Below are 24,643 nucleotides of genomic sequence, written 5' to 3'. Positions count from 1 at the left end.
AAATTAGCTAAGTAGCTAATGGCCAATGTGATGTATGAATTAATCCAGGTTAAAAGACGCATATAAAACTGAAACATTAATAACATATATGTATATATGTGTGTGTGTGTGTGTGTGTGTGTGTGTGTGTGTGTGTGTGTGTCTGTGCTTTGAAAAGGCACAGTAAAAGATGTATATAGCAACTTTTGACTGTTAGCATCATTATTGATTCGTCAGACTGCTAAAGCAGTTTAGCGCTCACTGATGTGAGCAGCACTGCTTGACTGAACCTGCAAATAAGTCCCAGAAATTGTCCGACCCAGATGCCTCCAGCTGTATTTTCTTCAAGACTGATGGTGGCTCAGAAAGGCCGCCATTCCACATCAGACAGGTGGATGAGACGTCAGGTATTATAAAGTCATAGGACAGCCATTTGTCCTGGTCCTGAAGGGCGAGTGCTCACTACCCACTGTTAACAACAGAAAGGATGATTTGTCATCCGGCCGTCAGGGTCCTGGAATGGTGCAATGTCGTGGAAATTCACCCCTGGAATAAAGGGCACCAATACTTCCTGTTTTGGCAGTAAAGACAGACTTGTCTTGTCTGCATGTGCAGGATCTCCTTTTTATCATCAGATTACGAGATGACGACATGAATAAAACAGTTCTGTTTAAACCAACCGACAGTAGAATTTAAACAATTTTCCCAACGACACTGCTTTTCCCCTTTTGCTCGCAGACCTCGCTGCGACCTGCTTTTGCTGAAACGCCGCCATTGCATCCGTGAATCATCCTCGAGGGAGACGCAGTATAGCCAAACAACATCAATTAATATTCTTTTCTTCATCTACAATATCCAATATGTATACGCTGCCTGCAGGCCACGGCTGATCCAGAAACAACCTCAGAGGGGCACCAACAGAGATCTGATGTAATATAGATACTCCAGATTCCTCCCACAGTCCAAAACATGCACTTTAGGCCCCAGTGTGAGTGAATGGTGCGTGGGTGTGTGTGTGTGCGTGTCCTGTGGTGGACTTTAGACACAAATGGCCTCCATCTCACCCAGCAACTGCTTTAAGAAAGACTCCAACAACTCTCCAGCAACCCCAGTGACCCTGAAGAGGCGGAGGAGGAGTAACAGAGGGCGGACGGACGGACGGACGGACTGTTAAAGTCTTTCTTTGTTGATCTGGTGTCTCCTCACGCTCCATCTTGTGGATGCTGACATGACATTGTGCGCGTCTGATTACTTCCCCACACAAGCGCTCAGATCAGGTTGTTTATTCATAACAGAATAAACAATCTCCCGCAATCCCGGTTGATGGATCCCTGCTCCCGCATCGGCTCATTTCTTAATCGGGATAACTCGGGGTCGAGAAGGGACGTCTGTGGAGAGAAAGCATTGTGGTCCTGACCTCTCCGCTTCTCTCTGGCTTCCTCCAGCACGTTTCTGAGGCTCAAATGTGACCCCCCCCCCCTTCTGTGGCCGGTGCAGGGGTACACTGGAACCTCACGCACACACAAACACTTCCAGTTTCTGCATCGGACCCTTTGATTTTGCAGAGCTTTATGTTTATAATAGCAATTCTTCACTTTACTATAATTTCCACTGCCGGCATCACTTTCTCGATCACTCTCGTGACATCATGAGCATTTATTAGATCATCAGATCATGGGAAGCAGATACAGGACGGACGACTTTGGCTGAAATGGCCGGAAATAGAAACCACCAGCGTCTGCCAAGACCTCCAGTCCTGCTTTGGAGACCTTCTTGACTTTTGAGTTTTCAACCTTTGAGTGACTTGATGGTTAATTTGGCTGTAATCTTCACTATCAGAACGCGTTTTACAGCAGAGCCACACAGGAAGCAGCTGGAGTATTTATTTCCCATTTCAGTTCAGCCTTATTCTGTTTTCCTTCTGCTGGGGCGGGACTGGATGGAGCCTCCTCTCCAACACATCATCTCCAGCTGAGCTGCCTGTGCAGGCGCCCTGTCAGCTCCCGAGACGACGCAGCGGCTCTCCATGACTTGTTTTGGGGTTTGTTTTTTTTCCCCTCTTCATTGCGTTCCAGAAATAGGAGTCAGCTCCAGCGACAGTAAGTAAATAAGCCAGTTGCTTTTCGCTTCAGTAGCGGAAGGGGCTCGGGAGGATTTGTGTAAATTCGCCACTGTACAGACGCAAAACAAAATTAGTGTGTCACCCACAACTTTGCCAGGAAGGGGCCATGATGCATCGCCGCAGGGCCGGAGGCTGAAAGTGATGCTCACCCACCCAGCCAGGATTGGGTAAGCTACATCTTAAACAAGGGTGCAGGCAAATTTAGACATTTTAGGCACGACCTTGAAAGAAAGGGGAACGCACGAGTCTGGAGTCCCAAAGCTATCAGGAGATAATGTGCAGGCACTCGGCGCTGCACGTATAAAAAGGGGGGAAAGGAGAGAATCGAGCACAAAGGAATGCTATAAATTTAGAAACCTGCTGGATTGTCAACGGAAAAGAAAGGACGGAATGCCTGGAATGTGCGCGAGTGGCTTTCTGTGGCTGTGGTGCCCCGGAGGCACGCAGGCGGGAATGCAAACAAACGTGGCGCGGGGTTGCGCGCTGGCGTCTGTAGGGAGCGCTGCCTGAAACGCAAAAGGTGGATCGGAGCGAGGAAAAAACAAAACAAAGGCTTTCCAAGGCATACGCAACAAACGCTCCGGGGAATGTGGTGGGAAAAATGTCCGCCAAAAACAAGAGCGACGTGGAAAAATGTGACCATCAGAGTGAGGCCACGGAGGGAGCAGGTGGGGGGTATTAGATGTTCTCTGGATAGTGATGGGGTCCGACAGTCCGGCGCCGGGTCTCTTCCCACTGTCTAATTACTTGTTATCTTTGACACTTGAGTGAACTCAGAAATGACGCCACACCGCCGCCTTCCCCGGCGAGCGGGCCTTATTCGAAGCGTCGGGTCAGCCAATTAAAGGGAAGCCGGCCCAAGGTCACCCGTACCTGTACATACAGAACCAAGACCGGCGGACCTCAAAGCCCGGGGCTGCCGGCGCCTTTGTGGGGCTTACAAGAGAGCACTGTGGAACTTCAAAGTTATTTTGATATTGGGAACCACATCAGGAATGGTAATTCCAGTGACGCTCTGAACCTTTGATGTTGCTTTTTTTCCTCCTTGGGTGTAATGAGTATCTGAGACAGGAGCACGCCAGCACCTTCAAAAACATCCCCACGGTCAGGCTTCCAGACCCGGGAAGAATCTGCGTTGCGGCACGATCCCACGCCGCTGCGTCTGGAAATACACGAGGAATCAGTTCCAACCCCGCAGAACAGAACCCAGCAGGGGGCGCGGCTTATTGGACTGGCTGTCCACATCCGCTAACTATTCTAAGAAACTTTGAATCCTGCGTAAACGTGGTGTCGTCTTTCACCTGCAGCAAAGAGCCAAAGTCGGATTTCACAGTGACCCGGATCGACCCCCGTTCACACCCTCCGTCGGGATGAGGACGGCGGAGTGTTGCATTTCAAAAGGAGAGTAAATAAATAAAAACAATCCTCCTCTTCGTGCCGAGTCGAAGTCTTTCCAAAGCACCACAGGCGACCGTCTGTCAGACATCGGTCACCCCTCAGGTCCGCGTGGCTCCTATACATTCTCTATAACATTCTCGTCTTGGAGATCATCAAACTATAACCTCCCTCGGTGTCGAGTCTGGACTCCTAGAGAGACGGCAGAACCTCCACCTGACACAGCCAAGCCAACTCGGGTCTGAGGGCCAAGCTAGCTGCCCGCAGAAGATAGAGAGCAGCCAGAGCCTGGAGTGACTTTTAGTCACATTTATATAATTATACCAAGCGTCCCCTTTTGGGCGCTGCACCTGAAAATACTTCTATATAAAAACAGACACACAAAGAAATTAAAGTGTTTTTCCACAGGGTACACAAATCCTCACAATCTACTGGAAAACTGAACGTTATCTATGCCAGGAAACCAATTAAAGTGGAACCAGGATACGAAAACGAGCCACATTTGTATCCGCTCTGGCTTTTAACAGTAATTACTACTTTATCCGATGGCTGCAATTATTCAGACTTATAGCTGGCAGCCATCGCCGCACTTTTCTTTGCACAACAGATTCTCCTGGACGTATTTGTCTCGGGGACATGAATTGTGCTTATATACATGTTTGACCCAGGGAACAAGGAAGGATCATAAATCTTGCAACATAGCCGCACTGCCGGTCACAATTCCCGAACAGCAGCAACAGCTCTGGGTGAGGTCAGTCAGGAAAAGAAAAGATACTCCATAATCCACGTCGGGGGTGTTTGGTCAACCGTTCCGCTGGCCTTTCTCATTCATGGTAAGCAAACAGACTCTCAGCGTGGGAATAGAAGTAACCATAAATCTTAAATACAGCAACACTGAAGAGGGCTCCCACTGCCCATTTGTCTATATGGTGTCAGCTTGTTCTTTTCCAGGTTTTGTCTCTGGAGGTGCGAAGAACACGGACAACATCAATGACGGAGAGAACCAGCAGTCCGGGCGAGGCTGCAGCAGAGACCAACACCACCCTGAGAGAGCCGAGTTAGGACTCTATCAGTTGTTTATCCCCGTATACAGAATACGGGCTCCCGAAATCATGTTGCATTGCACCGATTACATAATTACACAGGAAGAATTAATATACTGATTAAACTCAACGCGCTCCCCATCGGATATTTTGCCCTCGAGAGGTCAGACTCATTTTCCTTTAGCAGCATTTCCTGAACCCCAGGCTTGATCCAAATAAATACATTAAAGGGACAGCGCTTATTCGGTTCGGGTCATATTTATGGGATAGATTCCAGTTTGTCCGTGCAAATAATGCTTCCCCCTCACATACTAGCGCAAGTCATTGAGCGTTGCATGTTTCCCTCGGGAAATTTTATTCAGCAGCCTGGAATTCATTTGCATTGATATGCTGACACTCAGTTGTTCTTACTGTACAAAGCACTTCGTTAAACGCCAGGTCCGTTTTAAAGACTTCAAGCCTTTATGACACTAAAATTATTCTTATTTGGGAGAAAAAAAAACTGAGGTGACTAATGGGTCCTAAACTCAGGAATAGATTAATTTATGCTACTGTTCCTGTTAGCACTGTTTGCTAATACCAAACCATCGTAGCTTGAGCGTTATCCATATTATTCTGATCACACCCTGGCTGGCTCTGGGTCCCAGCTGTCCTCCAGGTGACGCTTTCAAACGACACAGAAAGCTTAAAACCTTCAAGACGCGCCAGTCAGCAAAGAAATATGAGAAGTATCAAACACTGAAAAGATGGAGGCGGCTGCCAAAATTTAAGATTAACACATATTTGAAGGCAGCCAAGCGCTGCTTAAATTGCGGCGCGCCACGGCTGCTCAGCGTTGGGGGCAACTGCATTTTGAATGGAAATGTTTTAATGTGAAGGAGAAATGCCAAAACAATCAAGAATGACCTTCAGCTCAGCATCTGTTTACAGTACAGCAGCCTTTGCATAAAGGCGCAAGAATTAGACCTAATTCTATCTCGTCCGTTCCGAGTGACCAGTTATGTTTAGGCCGGAATTTTGATTGCAGCGAAGTGCAATTGTTAGTCTGAATATTCAACGTGCTGTTGGGACAGGGAATAAACAAGTCCCCCCCCACCCCACACACAGTCAACATTGGGAACATCACTAACAAACACATCAAATGCTAATACACCTGAATCACAAAAGGAAATTAATTCCGTTAGCTGAATCGGGCTAATCAGCATTGCAACGCGGTGAGAATTAAACCGTCAAGAGGAGGCCTGAGAAATAGTTTCCTACTTCAAATAAAAGCTTAATGGGGATGTAAATGAGGGCAGAAAATAACTCCAGCTCTGCCTCCTGGGGGGGACGGCTGCATTTATCCTGGCAGAAACAACCATTTTATTTCCCCACCAGCACGGCGTGCAATACTGGATCAGATCTGTCCGCTGACAGCTAAATTACCCACCAGGATCCACTGAGCTCTTCTGCAGTTATTGGTGACCTGAAGCATGAGGCAGAAACGTCACATTTCACGTAGGGAAGTAAATTGTTCCAGGTCGGGAATTTCCCTCCAGTTTGACGTCACGTTGGCGTTTTTGGGCTTGGCTGGACTGCAGCCATGTGACCTTGTGTAGAATCATAAGAAAAAAGAAAAAGGCCTCAACCCTGGGCTGAATATTCGCCATCTTAATCTTATAGAAACTGATGGTTATAGAAGACAACATCCATTTCTGAGGGCAAGTTAAGGGATCTAAATAGATGTATTGAGGGAGGGGGCAGGGCAAGTCCCCAATATGCATAAAGGCAAGAACCTGGACACACACACACACACTCTGAAACTCTTTTACTGCTAGTATCTTTATTTTGTAGGTAATATTCAACAACTGGAGAACACACAACAATAACAGGCATTATACACCTTAAATAGATGCACCCTTCTTATTTGGCGTATTTTGAACGCGTATCCGTGCGAGTACGTGAGGAAGCAGGTGGAGTGGGAGAGTAAACTCTTATCAGGAATGTGCAGGTCCATTGTAGCCATTCCGAGTGCACGTCACAGAGAGAAAGCGCGCTCGGCATTGTGTTGGTGCCTGCCACCCCCTCACAGCACAGACTACATACGGGAAAAACTGATGACGGTGATGTGTGCTTGTACGTGCTACTGACCCACGCTGCTCTCCGAAATAAAGAAAGGTTAAAGGAAAACATCACATTCACCCAATGTTGTCTCAGACTCTTAGGGGAGGAAAAAAAAATAGACACTCAAAAGGAAATGAGAAAAGAAAACAGCTGATTGAGAATCAACTCTGTACAGTCAGGAAAAAAAAAAAGAACAGCAGGACGTCAGGTTTACTGGACCACCAGTTTCCTTATGTTCATGATCAACCTCTTGCTGTAGTCTTTATGATCGACTGGCTTCACCTCCATCACCGTGGCTTTGATCCGTGACTCATCCTGCACAACAAGCCAAAAGAACAGGATGCGTTAGTACGAGGTTAGCCTCAAACAAACATCCGCCAAAACAGGAATTCCTCTGCTGATCTCGGCAAACGCGTCCCCCTCGAATGGCCAGGCGTCTTCCTTCAGGTCCAAAGAGTGCCAGTTGGCCCAGGTTTTACCAGATAGATCCCAGACTCCTTGATGAAAGGAGTCATGGTTGGAGAGAAAACCCGGCGTGACTGTGCCTTGGGACCGGCTTGCCTACCTCTACCTCCCCACGTGCCAGTTGTGGGGGTTGTTTTAGGTAATGACCACTTCCCTGGCTGTCAAGACAGGGGAAGTGGTCATTTCTACAGGATTATTATTCTCAACATTTAACTCTAGTTCCACTCTGAAGATCAACTGGGAGGAAAGAAACTGCCTCCATCATTCGGTTCAGAAGGACATTGTGGTGTTTTTGAAGACATTTTGGAATGAAGGCGTAATGACGACCTGCCAGCTCCGTGAAATTACAGCGCAAGAAAAAAAATCCATCAAACAGACTCAAACTGTCTACGCAGGTGAACATGAGTGACCTTCCTTCGTGTTAAATCCTACTTTTGCTGTTGGAGCCGCTTCCAGCCTTGTTTAACAGTCTGGATGCCAGTTTAATAATTCCAGGCGGTGCAGGACAATTCAGCCTGGAATCATGTGATAAGCATCTTGGAAAATTGAGGATTTGTAAACAAGATAACAGATCAATAGTAACAAGCCTCCTCCACACTGCTGCGGTCGAAATGGAGCCAGAATGTGACTTTCTGCTTTGTTTTTGGCACCTTCAGAAAAACACACTGCTCGTGGCAGCTCTAGTGAAGTGGAGGGATGTGTGTGTAGTCATGTGGGTGTGTGGATACAGAGGTGAAGTCCATGAATGTTCAACATGTTTTGGTTTAAATGAATTCTTAATAAAAACCTAAATGCAATAGACATTTTGAGAGGAATCAACCAGGTGGGAGTTTCAATAAATTAAATGTTAATCAGCCTTTGATGTGACTTAATACACATAATGGAAACACGGTTTATGGCGTTCATGCTCGGAGCGCTGGGTGCTCATTAGACGCTGGTTGTCAGAGCAACAACAATACTTGGACACCTCCAGTTTGGCTTGTATCGTAGCGGTTGATGCTAATGTTGTGAAGTGTTTGGGCAGAGGCCATTTACTGGAGGAGATGTTTTTTTCTTAATACAAGTAGTGTGAAATTTCTGTGCGAACCTTTGGGGTCGCGCTCTAAACTTGATGGATCGTGACTGAATCATGACTGGAGGGCCGATTGTTGTCAAACTCTGCTGTGTGCTGAAACTCTTGACTGGCATTCAATTGGCCAATGCCCACGAAAGTGTCAAACTTGGTCTCATCTGATTCAAAAACCAAAACAAAAGAAAACTCATTTTTAAAAAGGTGGTTTAGCATCAATTTGATAAGGAGAAAGTTCCAACATGAGCCAGGCTCAAGTTGACCTCTGCCACTTTCCTGACAGACAAATCATTTATTTCTTCGCTCCATTTCTGCTGAAAAGCAGAAGTTCACCTCAGTCCCCTGGAACTGGATGCATGGGTGGATATGATCAAGAAGGCCACATTGAGCATATGAAAATCATGGAACAACGGTCAACTTGTAGCATCGGGAAGCATTGGGAAAGGGGGGGGGGGTTGCAGGTGGTTCTGGTGATGGAGGGGGAAAAAAGGTTTGGGAGCAGCGGCCAATGCTTGTCACCGAGCCATCGGCGGTCGGGACGCTGTATTGACTGTGACAGAGGCCTCTTCTGTGGACTGCCGGCGGACGCCGCCGCTGGCTGGGCTCCAGACTTCCTGCTCAGAGCCCCAGCCCAATCAATTCTTTTATGTTCCACCCACAGAACAACCCTCTATTTATGTGCCCTACAGGAAACAGTGACCGCGGCTAATCGGCGCGCATCCTTCACAAAGACGCTGAAAATAAGCACATTCGCAACAATCGGGGGATTTTTTTTTTTTTGAAGACGTCCTGTCAGTCACACAAAAAGCGCTGAAAGGCTGTTAATGAACGGGAGAACTCAAAGTCACAACACAAAGGAGGCTTCTCAAACCGTACCTGCCTTCCAGCTTTGACGCGCGCGTATTATTCCATTTTATTGAAGCGTTGCGGCCAATATAATACAGTTAGGCTGGACCCGCGGTCGCTTTATCAGACCGATTTCACTTACATTATAAGTTTCCAACTTCACTCTGCTGCGGAAGATAAACGAGTTGAAGTTGGCCTGTTGGAAGACTTCGTCGAAGGCAGCTTCGTTCTGAAATTTAAAAGCATTTGCTCAGTTTTCTCCACAATGACACTCATTATAGCACAAAAAGGACTCATTCTTTCCTCTAAATATTCTATACTGTGCAAACTGGGCCGCCAGGGCTCCTGGCCAGTATTATTTTCAGGAAAACGAGCCTCACCGACTCCTTCAGCTGCCCCAGGTAAGCTGCGTTCTGGCCCAGGATTGCCTCGGCGCTCTCCTGGAAGCAAGTCACCCACTGGTTGTCTCCGTAATCTGCAATGTTGGCCTGTTGGATGAGGAGGAAACAAACAAAAACGAAGCAGAGGGGAGATTAGGAAAAAGGAGACGCGTGCACGTTTGCCCAAGTCTAGATCAATAAGCTCTTGTTGAAATGTTTGACGGTGGTTTGGGCTCAGCGTTGCACGAGGGGGCGTCTCTCGCTGCATGCGAGAAATCATTACTTCCCCTAATTATCCTATATCCTGCTGACAAGTCTGGGAAGTCACGCAGCCACGCCGCACTTGTGATACATACTAATTAACAAATTCACCGCTTATGTTGCAGCTTTTGAATAATGGGATGTTGACCGAGTGGCACAAAACAAAAGCTGATTATTCAGATGCCTTCTTGGAATTAAACTTTCGGCGGCAGAATAAAGGATTCCGAGGGTTCCGCATTCGTTCCCATTTTGACAAAAATATTTCTATCCCTGGAATCATTTATGCTTTAATAATTTCAGGTATATTTACATAACTCTGCTGTACTGAATAAGGAAGATGGAAACCAGCCACTTACAGAGAGGATGAGGCGGTACTTGAAGTTGGGGAACTCTTTGTCGCACTTCTCACAGCGGAACATTCCGTTCTGTTGGTCCACCACTTTTTTGTTGCAGTCCTGGCTGGGGCAGGCCTGGTAAAGGCAGTTCTCCTTGCGCAGGTACACGATCGTTGCAATGCAGGTGTAGTAGTCGGCCTACAGAGGAGATAGCAGCCAAAAGCGCTCATCTTTGTGCACGCCGCACGCGTCAACCGTCAGGCGCCAGCCGGAGCGGCAGAGAAACAACATTAACATCTTTTAGAGAGGATAGACATCAGGAATTCTGATGCAGCCCCGGCAGAATCCTAATGGCTGTGTAAACATCCCTGTAAACAAGCGAGCTGCAACCAGTCCAGGGAGTGCGTTCAGGAATCATTCCAAGTCGACACAGAAGTCACCAGAGCGAGCGACTCTGGGAACCGAGCACAAATCTTGGTGTCTGGTGAAGACACTAAATATTCTGGTAGTTCTGTAGGGTGATATGAGCGAGGTTCTCCCCCCTTCGACATGACTGGAATTGTTTCTTGAGATGCGGCTTAAGAACAGGCTGAACTATCAACTTTCCTTGAGAAGAAACTCCAAGAACTCAAGTCTTTGTGTTTCCCTTCGTCCTCCAACTCAAATTAACTTCTAAATCAACGACGTTTCCGTTAGCGTTTAGCAATAAAGCTCCGAGTTCGAGACAACAAGCTGAATAATCCATCAACTCAAACCAAAGGTTCGTTTCCCCACCACATTAATCTGACCTTAAACGACCCAGACATCAATCTCTGCTGCTTTTTCAAACCGGTCCAACTAATGAAGGGAGCTCTTCTCCCATTAGCAAACGGCAGTGAAAGGAAGCGAAACTAACCTCTTGCTCTTTGGACGCCTTCGCAAGTCAAGTGTCAATCAGCCACTGGCGGGCAGACGATGCGCCGCAAATGTGCAAAGTGGAAACACGAGATTATAGCAAAAAAACTTTTTGACAGGGGAAATTAATTAGCGCAGACACAGGTTGGGAAGGAAGTGTCTTGTGAGGCCTGACCCCTGCGCCCTTGTGTACCAGACTTCTCTGGGGGGAAGGGGGGGGGGGGGCAGAGGACGGCCTCAGCTCGGCTCCATCGTCAGATACGGCTTGCATCAAGCGCCATGGTGACGAGCAGCAGTGGGTTAACCCTTTTCCACCTCTACTACAGGGACTAATGAGGACTATTAAAGTGGCTCCAAGAGGAGTAAATAAATAAATTAGCTTATCCAAATTAAATTCGGAGCCTTTTGGCAGCCTAAATAACGAAAGCCTTTGCAGCCGCAGTGGTATTCACGGCTCGCGTTTCACGCGGCTTAAAAGGCAGCAGCCGCAGGAATGTGAATGACACCTTGTGGAAAGATGCTTTTTGTCCACGAGTATTGTCATAACTGCTGTTTCAGAAGTCAATACCAGCCTTTCAGCTCAGCCTTGGATGTGCTCAAAGAAGCATTCCGACATGACAGCGAACCTACGGTGTGCATGTGGAAGAACCGCCTGTGCCAAAGTGTGTGTGTACCTTCTCTCCGTGGCCCAAATGCTCCGTTTTGACATCAGTTAGCGTCTTCCAGTTGGTGTTTCCACCTCCGCCACCGCTTCTCATTTCCGTCAAAGACTGCCCCTCCATGGAATGACCCTCTTTGTCATACCTGTGTGAAAGAAAGCCATTATCAGTTCTGCTCATCAATCAACTCTGGCAACAGATATAAAAATATCACACTTTAACCAGAAGATGTTTTTTTACAATGAGAAATAATTTTTCACTGGTTGGAGGGTTCAGCTGAATTTAATAGCCTCCTCGCCGACAGGCAGAGCCAGATAACGTGGAGGTCAGCTCGGAAATCTACAGCAAGCACTTGCCTCTCTCCTGAAGGCATGACTAATTGAAAATAGCCCCCATTAACAGCTTAGCGTGGCGACCGTGGGGCACGGCTGCCAATTTCCCACCTCGACTCACAAATGTAAGCGATTCATCACGATGTCAGCAGATCCTGCAACACAGTACCTGCACTAAAGCGACAGGAGGACAAATCTGAACGTGGCGCTCAGGGAAATGAAGCATCTGTCAATATCAAGCACAGGGTCTGTTAGTTTATTTACCCGTTTTTGAAAGTGAGGTCATTTAAACCGTTAGATAAACAGAAAGCAAATCTGCCATTAAGCATCAACTTCTCAGAGTCTGTAACCGGGCCTCTTTCTAGAACATTTATACTGTCTCAAGTAAATCAGTGCTTTTATGGCGACAAATGTAGCTAAAAGAGAATAAAAACATATCCGTTAAAAAGACTGGGCCAGCTGCCTGAAAGGCGTCGAGAAAAAAGTAAAATGCTTAAAAAGAAGCCACCTGGACTTCAGCCATATGTATGACAGACAAGCGGCCCAGGGAACTGAAATGGGAGGTAGACGCACGCAAGATAGGATGAACGAGACACAGACAAATCAGACATGGCGAGAGTGGAGCTGAGAGCAGCAAGACTTCAGCGAGTCCAACTATCTGCCGGAAAAATAACACGACAGGTGTTTTTTTTTTGGGGGGGGGGGGGGCACAGAGGTGTGAAGCGTCATGCGAGACTGACGCAGGTGTTGCACCTGTGGTATCTATGGAGAACCTGGCAGGAAGACAAAGCTTCCAGCAGTGGTTGTGGAATAAACAGAGCATTATTATCTGTTCAACTATTTTCAAGATGCTCATTTGTTTGTACTTTTACCTCCACAGTTGTCTACAGAACTGCTCTATTTACAGAACAACCCTTGGCAGGTGGCAGTAAATCATGCCGATTCATCTTAAGTCAGGAAAAAATAATAATCTCACGCTGCTCTACTCGCACTTAATTAGAAGCATCTAGCGAGCTTGACTCGGCAATATTCATGAGCCCATCTTTAATTTAAAGCACATTTTGAACTCTGATATCCGGATAAACAGAAGAATTCAGCTAAAGAGACATGGTTCATTAGAGAACAGATCCGTTGCTACAGCGGCTCTAAAAACAAGACCTGCAGATGTGCTTGTTTCATGTATGCCAACAGCACACCAAATGCCCAGATTAATCAAACAGCAGGATAATTAGTGCACAGAGCAGCGCTCTTTACTCTAAAGCTGACTGGAAACGGCTGAGCGGCACCGCCAATGCTCTGGTGCGAGTCAACAGCTCACAAAGGAAAGACTATTCATTTGAGCGAGTCCCAGAGGTGTAAACCAATACACAATCAAATTAAGACACTCTTGCATGACCAAAACAACGCTGCAACTTGGCTGTACACCGAGGGACTCTTTTTGGTTTGGCTAAACAAAATTCTTTGGCCGTTTTCTGAATAAAAGCATCTGAAGACTCAATCTGAGCTCAGATGGCTCCCATTTTTGGCTAATGCACATGGCATCATTGTGGGACCGACGCTAAACACCAAACTGTCCAATGATGAAGCTCTAAACTCACTCCCATTAGATATAATGACTAGCTTGGCTTTCCTCTCCGTCGTCCTCTCTGCAGCATGAAGCGAGCACATTTCCGATACGTTGCCTAACGATCGTGTCTCCGTTACTCACGTTGAGCCCCCTGCATCGAGTGTGGAGACTTGGATTTGACCTTTCCCGATCCGTGACTTCCTACCCTTCATTATTGGCCACCTGCAGACCAGCGGGAGCCAATTGTCTAAAGAGCAGTCGCACATGCCGGCGCTTCCATAAGAAATAACCCGGCGCCGAGACTTAAAGATCGTTATCTCTGGCTGTTCATGTGAGAAGTGTCTGGAAAATACTCCCGCCTGCTAAATGAGCAGGCGGGAGTCAAAATATTCAACAGTGGGGATGTAGAGGCAGAAATTGGTGGACATCAGCTAAATAAAAACCAGTGGAACTAATTTTATAATATAATACACAAAAAATATACTAAAAACGTCAAAGTTAGCCGGAGCTGAGACAGTTGAGTGCCTGTTTACTACAATTTAGAAGATGCCCCTCTCGCACTTCTAGTATGGAAATGAGCGTCCTCTTCCGTCTGAATACCGGCAGCTCGATTTATCGAAGGTGGCGGTCACAAAATAAACGTGTTTATTATTGACCTTCCCTCCCTGCTACAGCAGAGGTAAGCAAATGAAATACGCTGGACGGGATCGATTTCATTTTGGTTTAAATAGAGATGGCTCACTTCATGCGAGAGGCGGGAGGGACGGAGCTCAGTTTTGTCGGTGGGACAGAGGGAACAGCAATCAATCAGTTTGCCACTATAGAAAGGAGCATCAGTTGGATATCTGTGCACGTGACCCCCCGCATCATCTATCAATCAGCATCTGTGTCAGTGCATGGGAAGCTCCAGTACAGGAAAAAAAGATGAACCATCGAGCAAGTCGTTTGCACGCCGTCGGGGCCTAATTTTAACAAAGGTTTTCATGACGGTACGTGTAAATATCTCCTGATAAGTCCTTTTGCTCTGACATAATTAATCCACAGTATTAATATTGTCATAGCTTCAATAAACAAACATGACTTTTCCAAATTGAGTTTTCTTTAAATGTCCATTGGAGCAGCACCAGGACATTCCTTCACTAGAACCTAGCACAGAACAGCAGCATGAGCTGTGGAAGTACAGTAGTTAGAACCACACGTGAAAATGTCAACAAATCTCCCACACACGCGTACGCACATGCACACACACACAAAGAAAATGCAACCATCTGTATAATCACGCACAAATTAGAGTGGATTTCATTTCTTCTGGAAAGCCGATTACAAGAGGAAAAACGCATTTCCATTAAGTGTGATTTCCATTTATATGCAATGCTTCATTGAGGCCCCCCACACATTACAGCTGAGGGGTGGGAAGCCTAATCTTGATGATGAAAATCAAAGCATACGCTCCCACGGCTTTGGAAACTCGATATCTAAACCTTTATGGGACTTCAGTTTTATTAGGAATTTATTGGAGTCCACATGCTGCTGACCAGAAGTTGGAGAACGAGGAACCAAGATAATGAATGGGACCATTTTCTTCCAAATAACTAAAAGGAATAAGTTGATTGGTAGAACGAGTGAGCATTTTCTGTACAAGATAGAGGGAGCTCAGGGGTCACTCACCATCCTCTGAGCTTGTGGGCTTCTGGGATATCAGGGTTGACCATCAGGGTGCTACTGAAGGATGCAGACAGGGAACAGCCCCCAAAGTCAGACAGCTTCGCCCCCTTAATGGCTATGATCGGCTCTCCAGAACCATCAAACTTTTCTGCCTGCAAGGATCAGAAAATAATGACATCGTTACTAAACGCCTGGGATATTTTTTATTATTTTGATGGGAAAAAAGTAAAAGTAGCTTCATCTGGAGGAAGAGAAACCACTCTCTTCAGGACGTCTACTGTTTTTTTGTTGTTTTTCCTAATGATGCATCTTGTGTAACCCAGCAGGTCTCGCTGGAAAAGTCTGTCATAAATAAACAGGGAACAGCGTGTTCCCTGTCAAGGGGGGGGCGAAGAATGGTGGCAAACTCTGCACAGTCCCTCTGCTGCTGCGCAGCACGTCATTTAGGCTGCCGTGGCACAAAATTTAGTCAGCGTGTTCATCAGGCATGTCAAACTCAGTCCTCGAGGGCCACGATCCTGCCGGGTTTTCTATCCCACTGAATGCATTTTCAGCCTGGTCGGACAGAAAACCCGGCAGGATCGTGGCCCTCGAGGACAGAGTTTGACACATGTGATCTAGATGTTTATACCGTACAGCGGGACAGATGTCCTCACCTCCTCTCCCCACAGCGTGACCGTCACCAGCTTCCCAGACATGTCCATCAGGTGGAGGGTCCTCTTGGACATCTCTCGGTTGGACTTGGAGGTGAAGTGGGTGGCTTCATCCGTTCTCTTGCACACTCCGATCACATCTGTAAGAGAAGCGTTACACAGAAAAATGAGCTCAGCCAAGTAAATGAAACACTTGGATACTTTATTAGGTCTAACTTGCTAGAAAAAGGTTGGATCCCCCCCTCAAATGGTACTAAAGGGCCCAAGACATTGCACCACCAGCAGCAGCCTGAACCATTGAGACGAGGCAGGATGGATCCACGTTACATGTCGACGCCAACTTCTGACCATCTGGCACTCACAACCAGGCCACTTTCAAGGTCACCTAAATCTCCTTTTTGCCCCATTCTTGTCAGCAGGTTGTCTTCACCACATTTACGTGCACGGAGCTGCGGCCACGTGATTGGCCGATGAGCTATTTTATGTTCACATGCAATTGAATGGTAAAAAAAGGGCCCGTGAGAGTATATTCACTTAACACCTCATGAAAAGCATAAATCCAAGCTTTAGTCAGTAGAAGGAATTTCTTGAAGCCACAAAAAAGAAACCAGAGAATTACTTCTCATTGAGCATGAAAGAGGAAAATGTGGACTACAGAAAAACCCAGTCCCCATTAAAGGAAACAGCGGGTTCTTATTTTCTCATCAGCTCAGCTGCCGTCCATCTGCCCTCTACACAGTTACTGGCATTAGTATTAATAAAACTATTCTATTATGCAGGAAATCCACTGGAAACTATACCTCTTGCCTAGGAGAGCTCCTGTGGAGGTGTTCTCAGAGTTTCAGGGATGTATTTGGGCTCCCTCCTGTATATCTTCCCTTCACAATTGATAAAGCCCCAATGTTGCCTTGGAGGCATCTGCATTTTTCAAAAACCTGGACAACTATTCAAAATGAAATAAAGCTCCTACTTGAGGGCTCATTCTGATCCCACAAAGCAAAAAGGGACAGAAAGAGCCTGGAGCCTAGCCCTGAAAGTGTTTACACGGCCCGAGTCTGGTTAATAAACCCATGGCAACAATAAAAACCCGAGGTCTCGAGTACAGTTGTGATGAATGAGAACTTGGACTTTGTTTAGAACGTGGCCTAGGGCCGAAATGAAAGGAAGCTGATCTGAATAGAGAAAATGACTAATTAAGGAAATTCTTGGAGCAGGTACAAAGACGAGATGGAAGCGATGGTCACGGCGTCTGTTTTCCACCAGCTTAACATAACCCCTTGTGATTATGAAACATTTCTAAGCTCTGATCCCTCTCAGACTCCTTACCAACAATGGAGTCTTTCTCTTTGTTCTCCAGGTTGCCGATGGAGACAAAGTCGCACTGCACCATGGGGACGTCGCAGCTGTCCTCGCAGGGGATAATGCTGGACTCGCCGTTTAGCGTCATCTCGTAGTCGTTCTTCACTGACGTGTACTGCTTGTTGGCGATCTTCAGGGAGCACTTGGAGATGTAGTAAACCTGGCCCGTGCAGGAGGGATGAAGCGCGTGTTAATCGGAGATCTGGGGAGCATTTCACCTGACTGAACGGTGCAAACGAGATACGACTTCAGACAGTCGGTGAGGGGATCAGCAAAGGCTGGCAGATGATCATAAGCCGCTTATTGTACGGCCGCGGCGTAGCCAGATAACTCATTCATACTCTCGGTGGTTTTAACGCACAAAGTACTGGCAGCTGTTGCTGAAATGCGCTCCAGCCAAATCCTCCTCTGACAGGACAGTGGAAGACCAGTTTGGCAGATAAACAGGCCCACTGAATCATCATCTGCAGGAACGTCTCACCTTGCCAGCTTCAATAAGGCCGAAGAACTTGTCCACCTCTTGGTTGAACGCAGTCATGCGGATCTCTCCCTGGAAAAAACATTGGGATTTGATTAGGACCGCGTGCTGAAGAGAGCTGGAGCCTTAACGGGCCGACCGGCGACACCAAATAATGGATGTTAAATGGATAAGATGGGTGGAGGGGGCCCACTCACGCTCTCGTCCACCAGCTCCACGGTGAAGAGCTTGCCGTCACCGCGGGAGTTGCTCCATGTGCGGATGCTGCTCTTGTTGGTGACGCGGGCGCGGATTGTCCACCTAGGTGAGACGGAGGAAACGGAGCTTAATTGTGACTCTGGCCCCACGTGTTTTATTATGCTGCAGCTCAACAACGATGGCAATTCAGCTTCTTCTTGGCCGATGTGGAACATTTTCCCTTACAGCCAACAACACAACGTCCACAGTTTTGAAATACAAGAAACAGAAGACAGCCGAAAGATCCAAATATCGGTTAGAGATAAGGGGTGAGCAGCATGGCTGGGCTTCTGGGAACCCGTTTTTACCCTTCAATATTCAACAGTGTTTGTAAAACACCTGTCTAAGTGCCCAACAAGTGGGAATAAATCTACTGAGGACAAATCCTTGGGCTGTTCATCAAGGGAGCACAGGTGCCATCAGGGATATTAGGGCCAACAGGAGTCAGCAGCTCAGGCTCTTTTCAACAGAACACACTCATTAGCAACATTAGCAGCAACACCTGCACTCAGGAAACCCACCTGTTCTGAGAAAGGATCCCGTCCTGCTGAACAGCAGAAGCTAAAAAGGGCTTCTTTTGGGAATAAACTGGAGTCAAACTCACTTGGACTGGTAGGGATTGAGGCTGGCGATGGGTACAACCTTGGATCCCCCCCCTGGAGTGCTGGGCATCGCGGCTGGGCCCTTCTTCCCAAAGTCTTTGCTGAAACCTCTGTTCACTGCACAAGGGAAAAGGAATGACAGAAATGAGGCATGAAGAGCAGCCAAGACAGGAGAGCGGATACAGACATGCATCATTCATCTGAGGCATACTACAAAAATCCAATATCTTCGGATGGGAGCTGCTTGATCACTGTAATTATCACACTTCATGAGAGGTTTCAAAGGAGAATCGAATGACCTCAAGTAAGTTTACTGCTGGTGAGTCTCGTGAGAGGACGACACTCAAAGAGGTGGTGGGGGGGGAAAAAAAATAATTTTAAAGCGAGATGTTGGAAGACGTGTGATCCCACGTTTCGGCGAGGGTGGTGATTCACTTCTCACAGAATCAGGGCAGGGTGCGAAAATGCTGCAGCAAAACCAGAGCTGCTCTTCCCAGGAGAGCGCCGCTGCCCCGACTTTAGGATCCCTGGTCCGACCGAGTGACATGTTTGATTTGCGTGTATCTCACGTGGAGGATTAGAGTTCAAAGTGTCCACTTAAGTCCTCCCACTTTGCCAACCACTGCACTTCGGGTAATTAAGCCCCCAGATCGAGCAGTGCATGGAGAGAAGCGAACAATGAGTGTGCTGATGAGGAGGGTGTTTGCCACAACCTCAATTCCCGCAAGGCAGATTACTGTGATGAATCCCTGCTATGACACACAGAGCAAAGACGTCGAAAACCCTTCTGACAGCCGGGCTGGTCTGTGATACGTGCACTTCTGTGGGCCAACGTCAATGGAAGGGTAATATACTTTCACTTGTCAGTGTTTGTTCACACAAATAGAAAAATAGCCAGCATATGGAGATTTTACTTCAACTAAATTGCCATGTGATATTATGCTGGATGTTGGAGAGTTATACAGAATCTCAATTAAGATATGAGGGGGGAGGGCTCTTTACACACTCCCATTTGAAGTGTGTGTCACTCCAGTCTATGGGTCATCTGGGAAAGGTAGAACAATGTCTCCACCTGCTGGTCATGTATGTGTATTGTTGGTACAACTCAAATCATTAGGAATTAGAGTTAAAATTAACACCATCACTTACTTTCATTTCTGTTCTGGGGCTGCAAAGGAGGACGGGAGTCATGGTTGGATGTTGTCTGCTGTGGTTTAGTTTGACCTAAAGGAAAGGTTTGACACTGTTAACTTCCAAACAGCCAAGTTTGACAATTTCTTTTAACTACGTGCTCTTTTTGAATCAATAACCAAAAGTGAGGGTCTTACTCTCAGTGTATGGAGTAGGATCACCTATCCTTCCAGCTACCTCTTCGGCACGCTTGATGACGTCAATTTCCAAAATAATTACCACCCGCCTGTCATAAAATGCCACAGGGAATGATTTTCTGTGGGTATTATGTAAATAATAACCCAAATTTCACTCAGAAAAGCCCCTATACCTTCCATCCTTCAGTATATTTGTCACATGCCTCTTCAGTACGCAGATGCAGTACAGGGACAGGGTGTTTTCCTCTATCAAGTAGTTTAGCTGAGTCGAGAGCATGAAGGCTGAAAATGGGTGAAAAATGAAGGAAAGTCAGAGACAGCAAAGATCTCTAGCAGATTATTCATTTCTTCAGTATCCACAAGTCAAATTATCTGTAACACATGATGAAAAAACACGTCACATCTGAAATTAAAAGCAAAAAGGTTTGATATTTGGCCCAAAACACTATTACCAATCCCGGCAGGTGTCTTTTGTCGTTATGCCTTTTGTGCCAATTACTTCCATGATTAAACAACTTTATTTATACGTGATCCAAAACCCGTTGATTGTTCATTGAAAATGTGATGAGCAATTTTAACTTCAGCGCTGCAAACGGGAGAAAAACGTACTTACAGGACAGTGTGTGTCGTCCATCACTCATCATGACCCGAAAACGAGGTAGACCATTACCTCCCTCGATCTTACGAATATTCTATAAGGTCACACAATACAAAATTAAACGTTTATTTGGCTCGGGTATTTACTGATTAGCATAAATACGGTCGCACACCTAGCTAAAACTCGAAATTTTCTGTTAGCACTGATTGATTGCGGTCTATTTTCGACCACATGAAAGCTCGAATGTGGCATTATTCTGGGATTAGCGCCGTTTAATGATATAAGAAATGAAAATTAGTGGTTCAGAAGTTGTTTTTCGTAAATTACTCACAGTCAGCTGAAGGACGAAATCGTTCGCATCACTGCCATTTGATAGAGCCTGTAAATATAGCAGGTGGTTAGCTTAGCCTTTTGTCAACCTGGATATAATAAAGGTTTCGACAAGAAATAAAATAGGGACTTGTGTATCACCACAATGTTTCACGGGAATTGGATGGATTTAGAAAATATTGTTAAATAAGAAACTAATGAGCTTGTGTTGTTTTCTACGAAAGCATTACAGGCATGTATTTACTACACCTAAACATATAGTTTTGGAACTGAAAGGCACTTAATTGGCTTAATCGTTAAATATTAATCTCAAGACTTGACTTACCTCGATGGCACCCTCTGAGAGCATCGTCATGGCTGTGAGACAGAAATTCAGACCCTAAACAACAACTTTTACAAAATGTTTGCTAGACGACCCGCAACAGACTCTTGCCTCAAACACTGTAGAAGGAAATAGGATGAAGGCGCCCAAAGTTTTGACAAACGCGCCAAAATGTCCTTGGACAACTTCCGTCTCCGCCCACAGATCTGGCGTCAGTTTGCAGCCTGGCTTTATAGTGGATGTGTACGCGCTGCCGAGCTCTCGTAACTGACCGGAGAGCAGTCGCCTGAATATTAGCGCCAAAGGGAAAGTGACGTTTGTGCTTAATGTGATGCGTTCTAAGCCATAGTAAAATTGAGCTTCTCAAGTGGATGTGCTTGTTTTGCGAACATCGTTTCCTTTATTTGTTTTTTATCATTATTATTTGGTGTTCTTCGTAAGCTTGGTAAGGTATGATTTTCCCGTTTGAGTTAGAATCTTTGATAGTTTTCTGTTTTGTTTATATACGATTATGAAAAATATTAATGTAATAGAGCACTGACATAGCCTAGCCTAGCCTAGGTTTTCCAAGTTCTTTATAAATGCATCAATTATGCCCAAGTACATAGTACATATATTTTTGACAATGACTTTATATTTTTACCCATCAGGAAATTAAGCACTTAATATTACAAAGACAAAAAAAACACACAATTTATTCCAATTTTGGGTCTTATTTATTCTGTTTGTTGATTAACATGTGCCAATTTATGTGTTTACCCATAATGTATATAATATACAATGAAGTAAAGACCAAAAGCATTGATTCTTCCAAACATCTTCCAGACATGATCCAGATGACAGATACATTTATTCTGCACAATCAAAGAGTTCATGATCAAAGTTTTCCTTGGGGCAGCCAGCAGGTATTAATTTCTACTTAGGTGGGCCTTCAAAGCCAGTCATGCTCTTATGAATTGGGAATCCAACTTTATCCGTGCTCCCAAAGTCCCCTGTCTGCATGACTGGAGCTCCAGGATTCGGGTTGTTGATGACACCCATGAAGATGGGCACTTCAGTGGTGTCATCCATCACAGCAAAGAAGAAAGGCTGGGTCATGTGGAAAACGGGACTGGACGCCCTGGAGATGACCACGGTGGTGGCTGCAGCAGCTTCCGCACCTTCCTCGTTGATCTCCATTGTGGACTTGTGCATCACACTTGACACCAGCAAGGGGCCATCAGCAATCTCGGCCAAATTGGGACGGGAAAATATCTCCCCAAGACCTGATCCAAAGCAAAAACAGGGTTAATTTTTTTCCTTAACCTGTAATCATTTGCAACCTCGGTTTATGCACAGATCTACCTATTTTGGTAAAAACTTCCTGGAGCTCTTGGGAATATTCCAGTTTGAATTTGGGGACTTTCACTTGAACGGCCCTCTCTTTTGGCAGGCGGCTGTACAGCTTTGAGACATTCAGCTTGGGTAAAAGTGAAGCCACGCTGACCTGGCTGGACGTGGGCATGACCACCAGCAAACTCATCAGCTTCCTGAATCGGAATTTGGCCACCTGCATAGAAGAAGGCAAGCCAGATTATTTTTCTGGTGTTTCCAGCCTGAGCAGGTGATGAAGTTCTGCGGTACCTGAGCGTCCAGTTCATTGTCAATAAATAAACTCAGGGGGTGCTTGGCGTCTTCCATCACTTCAACGTCAATCATGTTATTGTCGTCGAGGTAGAACGCACCCCTGGAGGTGAAGCGTGGGTCAAATCGTGCTACCCAGTCTCCTTTTGGTAACAAAGACAACTTTTAGCAAACAAACTCTTGCTAGTGCTTGTATTTATTGGTACGTTGAAAGTCTAACTGCAGGAATGCAATACCTTTAAAATGGACAGCATTGATGAGCATGACGAGCACATTTAGGGGTAATGCTGACAGGAACTGGGGCATTTTTCCATTTGTTGCATTGTACACCCAGTCATTTATCTGCTGCAGGTTCTTTAACTCAGCCGGCTCTGAGCCGTACAAATGCCGAGATTTATTGACGAAGTCTTGCTTTGGCTGAAACCCTGAAACACACATAGACACAAGTATTATTCCTCTTTTCAGGCAAACATCAAGAGGAATCGATGACGCATCACGTGCAAAAGCTGCGGGGTAGTTCTCTTTGGAAAGGCGACCTTGGCGAAGGAAGATCTGCGTTGCAATTTGGAGGTCGTTTTTTCGGAGCCCCGCTAAGATGTTATGCAGGGATTCGTGGTAGCAGGGGAGAGCGCGTTCATGGAGATGATGCATCAGCAGCTCCCGTGTCTCATTTACGGCGCCTGCGAGGAACAAAGCAATAAGAGCGTGAGGACATCTCCAGGCAGCCATGAACTTTGGAAAGATGCTGACAAAACTCAGAGGAGATGCCGTAAAGGCGCAACGTGCCTTTAAAGGCCAGATGTGCTTACCCAAAGCCAGCTGGGAGAGAGCTAATGATATGCTTAAAGGGGATATGATGATATTTGGCTGCTCCGGTGTTGCCTCGAGGTTTTGCAGCAGCTGCACTCCAAGCTTTTGAATGGCGGCAGCAATGGCCTCCCTGGACTCGAGGCTCCGCCCAATTAAGCAATATTCCTCATTCCGCCCATCCTCCGACGAGTCTGGCTGGCTGGTGTTCGCCGCCGCAGGTACTTTGGTGGCACTGTTGTTTTCTGGTTTCTAACAGACAGGAAAGGATGACAGTCGTGGCACACAAGCAACTTACATCCCAATATTTCTTGTGTTTTGTTTTTTTAACTTCTGACCTCAATGGGAATGCTGGGAATCAAGGGAATAAGCGGCATCAAGGGGATTGACTCGTTTGTCACCTGACCTTTCTGTTAAGCAGAGACAAGCGTCTAAACCACAGCGCCATCATACAGTAGAGCCAAATCTTTAATATATTCTCAGATTTACAGCTATTCCGTGGCTGCAGAGACAGATCAACAGGAGTGTCAGATGAAGGTCCATGTCCTTCCAACTTTAGCAGAGAGGGAAAAGTCAGACAAAATTTGACAGGTCAAACCCCACCCGAGTCTCCCGACGTGAAAACACAAGTACCTTTTTGAAGTTACTTTGTCTGTAGCTTTCAAACTGTTCCCCAAAGGAACCCTGGTCCTATGGAGGCACGCTGCTTAAAACATGCAAACCACACACTCGCATCAATCAGTAAGGTGTGACAGCAGCAGGCAACCACGAGCAAAATCTAAGACTACAGATTCACTACATCAAAACCTGGTTCTGTGGAAATCCTTAACTATTTGGGCTATCTGAAGCTACATTTTAAAAAACTTTCAACTAATAGTGCCTAAACACATCAACAAACACAGAATTCCTTACCTTGATTTTAAATTAGTAAAAAAAAAATAAAAAAATGCTGTCTTGTCCAAAAAAATTGAGCGACTGAGCGACCGTGGACAGCAGAATTCCTGAGTAAGAGATTGGCACCAGCGCAGCTAACGGTTAAATATCAACTAGCATTGATTGGGGCCTGGTTTAAGCAACTGAGAATCGCCCAGGGTTAAATATTGAGGGCCAGCGTGCTCGACTGTTTCACAGGTCAGTCGGAGGCCAATATGATAGGACTCATGTCTGACTGGATCCGTGTGACTAGTCTCT

The 24,643-nt window shown here is 46.1% G+C and overlaps 2 protein-coding genes across 3 annotated transcripts; both read right to left on the bottom strand.

The window, feature by feature from the left end:
• Positions 1–6,342: 6,342 nt before the first annotated feature.
• Positions 6,343–21,254, bottom strand: rpa1 (replication protein A1). The gene is made up of 17 exons (XM_057049316.1): positions 21,026–21,254; positions 20,702–20,749; positions 20,386–20,464; positions 19,946–20,054; positions 19,773–19,861; positions 19,594–19,668; positions 18,447–18,561; positions 17,803–17,905; positions 17,609–17,677; positions 17,095–17,287; positions 15,772–15,908; positions 15,119–15,267; positions 11,567–11,696; positions 10,020–10,196; positions 9,403–9,510; positions 9,165–9,251; positions 6,343–6,957 (listed from the first exon to the last, which is right to left on the bottom strand). Exons 1-17 carry the CDS (start codon positions 21,053–21,055, stop codon positions 6,853–6,855), a joined length of 1,803 nt encoding a protein of 600 aa, XP_056905296.1. The 5' UTR covers positions 21,056–21,254; the 3' UTR covers positions 6,343–6,852.
• A 599-nt stretch (positions 21,255–21,853) lies between these two features.
• On the bottom strand, positions 21,854–24,643 carry serpinf2b (serpin peptidase inhibitor, clade F (alpha-2 antiplasmin, pigment epithelium derived factor), member 2b). Of its 2 annotated transcripts, none has more exons than XM_057049318.1 (10): positions 24,365–24,643; positions 24,086–24,155; positions 23,942–24,005; positions 23,791–23,862; positions 23,455–23,704; positions 23,182–23,325; positions 22,882–23,070; positions 22,646–22,788; positions 22,367–22,571; positions 21,854–22,287 (listed from the first exon to the last, which is right to left on the bottom strand). In XM_057049318.1, the coding sequence occupies exons 3-10, from the start codon at positions 23,993–23,995 to the stop codon at positions 21,938–21,940; spliced, it is 1,407 nt and encodes a 468-aa protein (XP_056905298.1). In that variant the 5' UTR covers positions 23,996–24,005; positions 24,086–24,155; positions 24,365–24,643; the 3' UTR covers positions 21,854–21,937. The 2 variants fall into 2 exon arrangements, with proteins under 2 accessions (XP_056905298.1, XP_056905299.1); XM_057049319.1 differs by having other exon boundaries at positions 24,086–24,158; positions 24,365–24,615.

This window comes from Takifugu flavidus, chromosome 12 (genome assembly GCF_003711565.1).
Source record: "Takifugu flavidus isolate HTHZ2018 chromosome 12, ASM371156v2, whole genome shotgun sequence".
Classification (NCBI taxonomy): domain Eukaryota; kingdom Metazoa; phylum Chordata; class Actinopteri; order Tetraodontiformes; family Tetraodontidae; genus Takifugu; species Takifugu flavidus.
The sequence above is the reverse complement of the archived record's forward strand: the minus strand, read 5'-3'. Positions and strand labels throughout refer to the sequence as shown.

Bases quoted from the DNA above. Each gene is read 5' to 3' on its own strand.
- rpa1 (XM_057049316.1), bottom strand. From the start codon at position 21,055: ATGACGATGCTCTCAGAGGGTGCCATCGAG. The intron at 17,678-17,802 runs GTGAGTGGGCCC...TGTTTTTTCCAG, and splicing joins TGGAGCTGGTGGACGAGAGC to GGAGAGATCCGCATGACTGC. The intron at 17,288-17,608 runs GTGAGACGTTCC...TGCACGGGCCAG, and splicing joins GCCTTATTGAAGCTGGCAAG to GTTTACTACATCTCCAAGTG.
- serpinf2b (XM_057049318.1), bottom strand. From the start codon at position 23,995: ATGGACCTTCATCTGACACTCCTGTTGATCTGTCTCTGCAGCCACGGA. The intron at 23,863-23,941 runs GTAAATCTGAGA...TCTGCTTAACAG, and splicing joins TCTGCAGCCACGGAATAGCT to AAAGGTCAGGTGACAAACGA. The intron at 23,326-23,454 runs GTAAGCACATCT...TGTTCCTCGCAG, and splicing joins TCTCTCCCAGCTGGCTTTGG to GCGCCGTAAATGAGACACGG.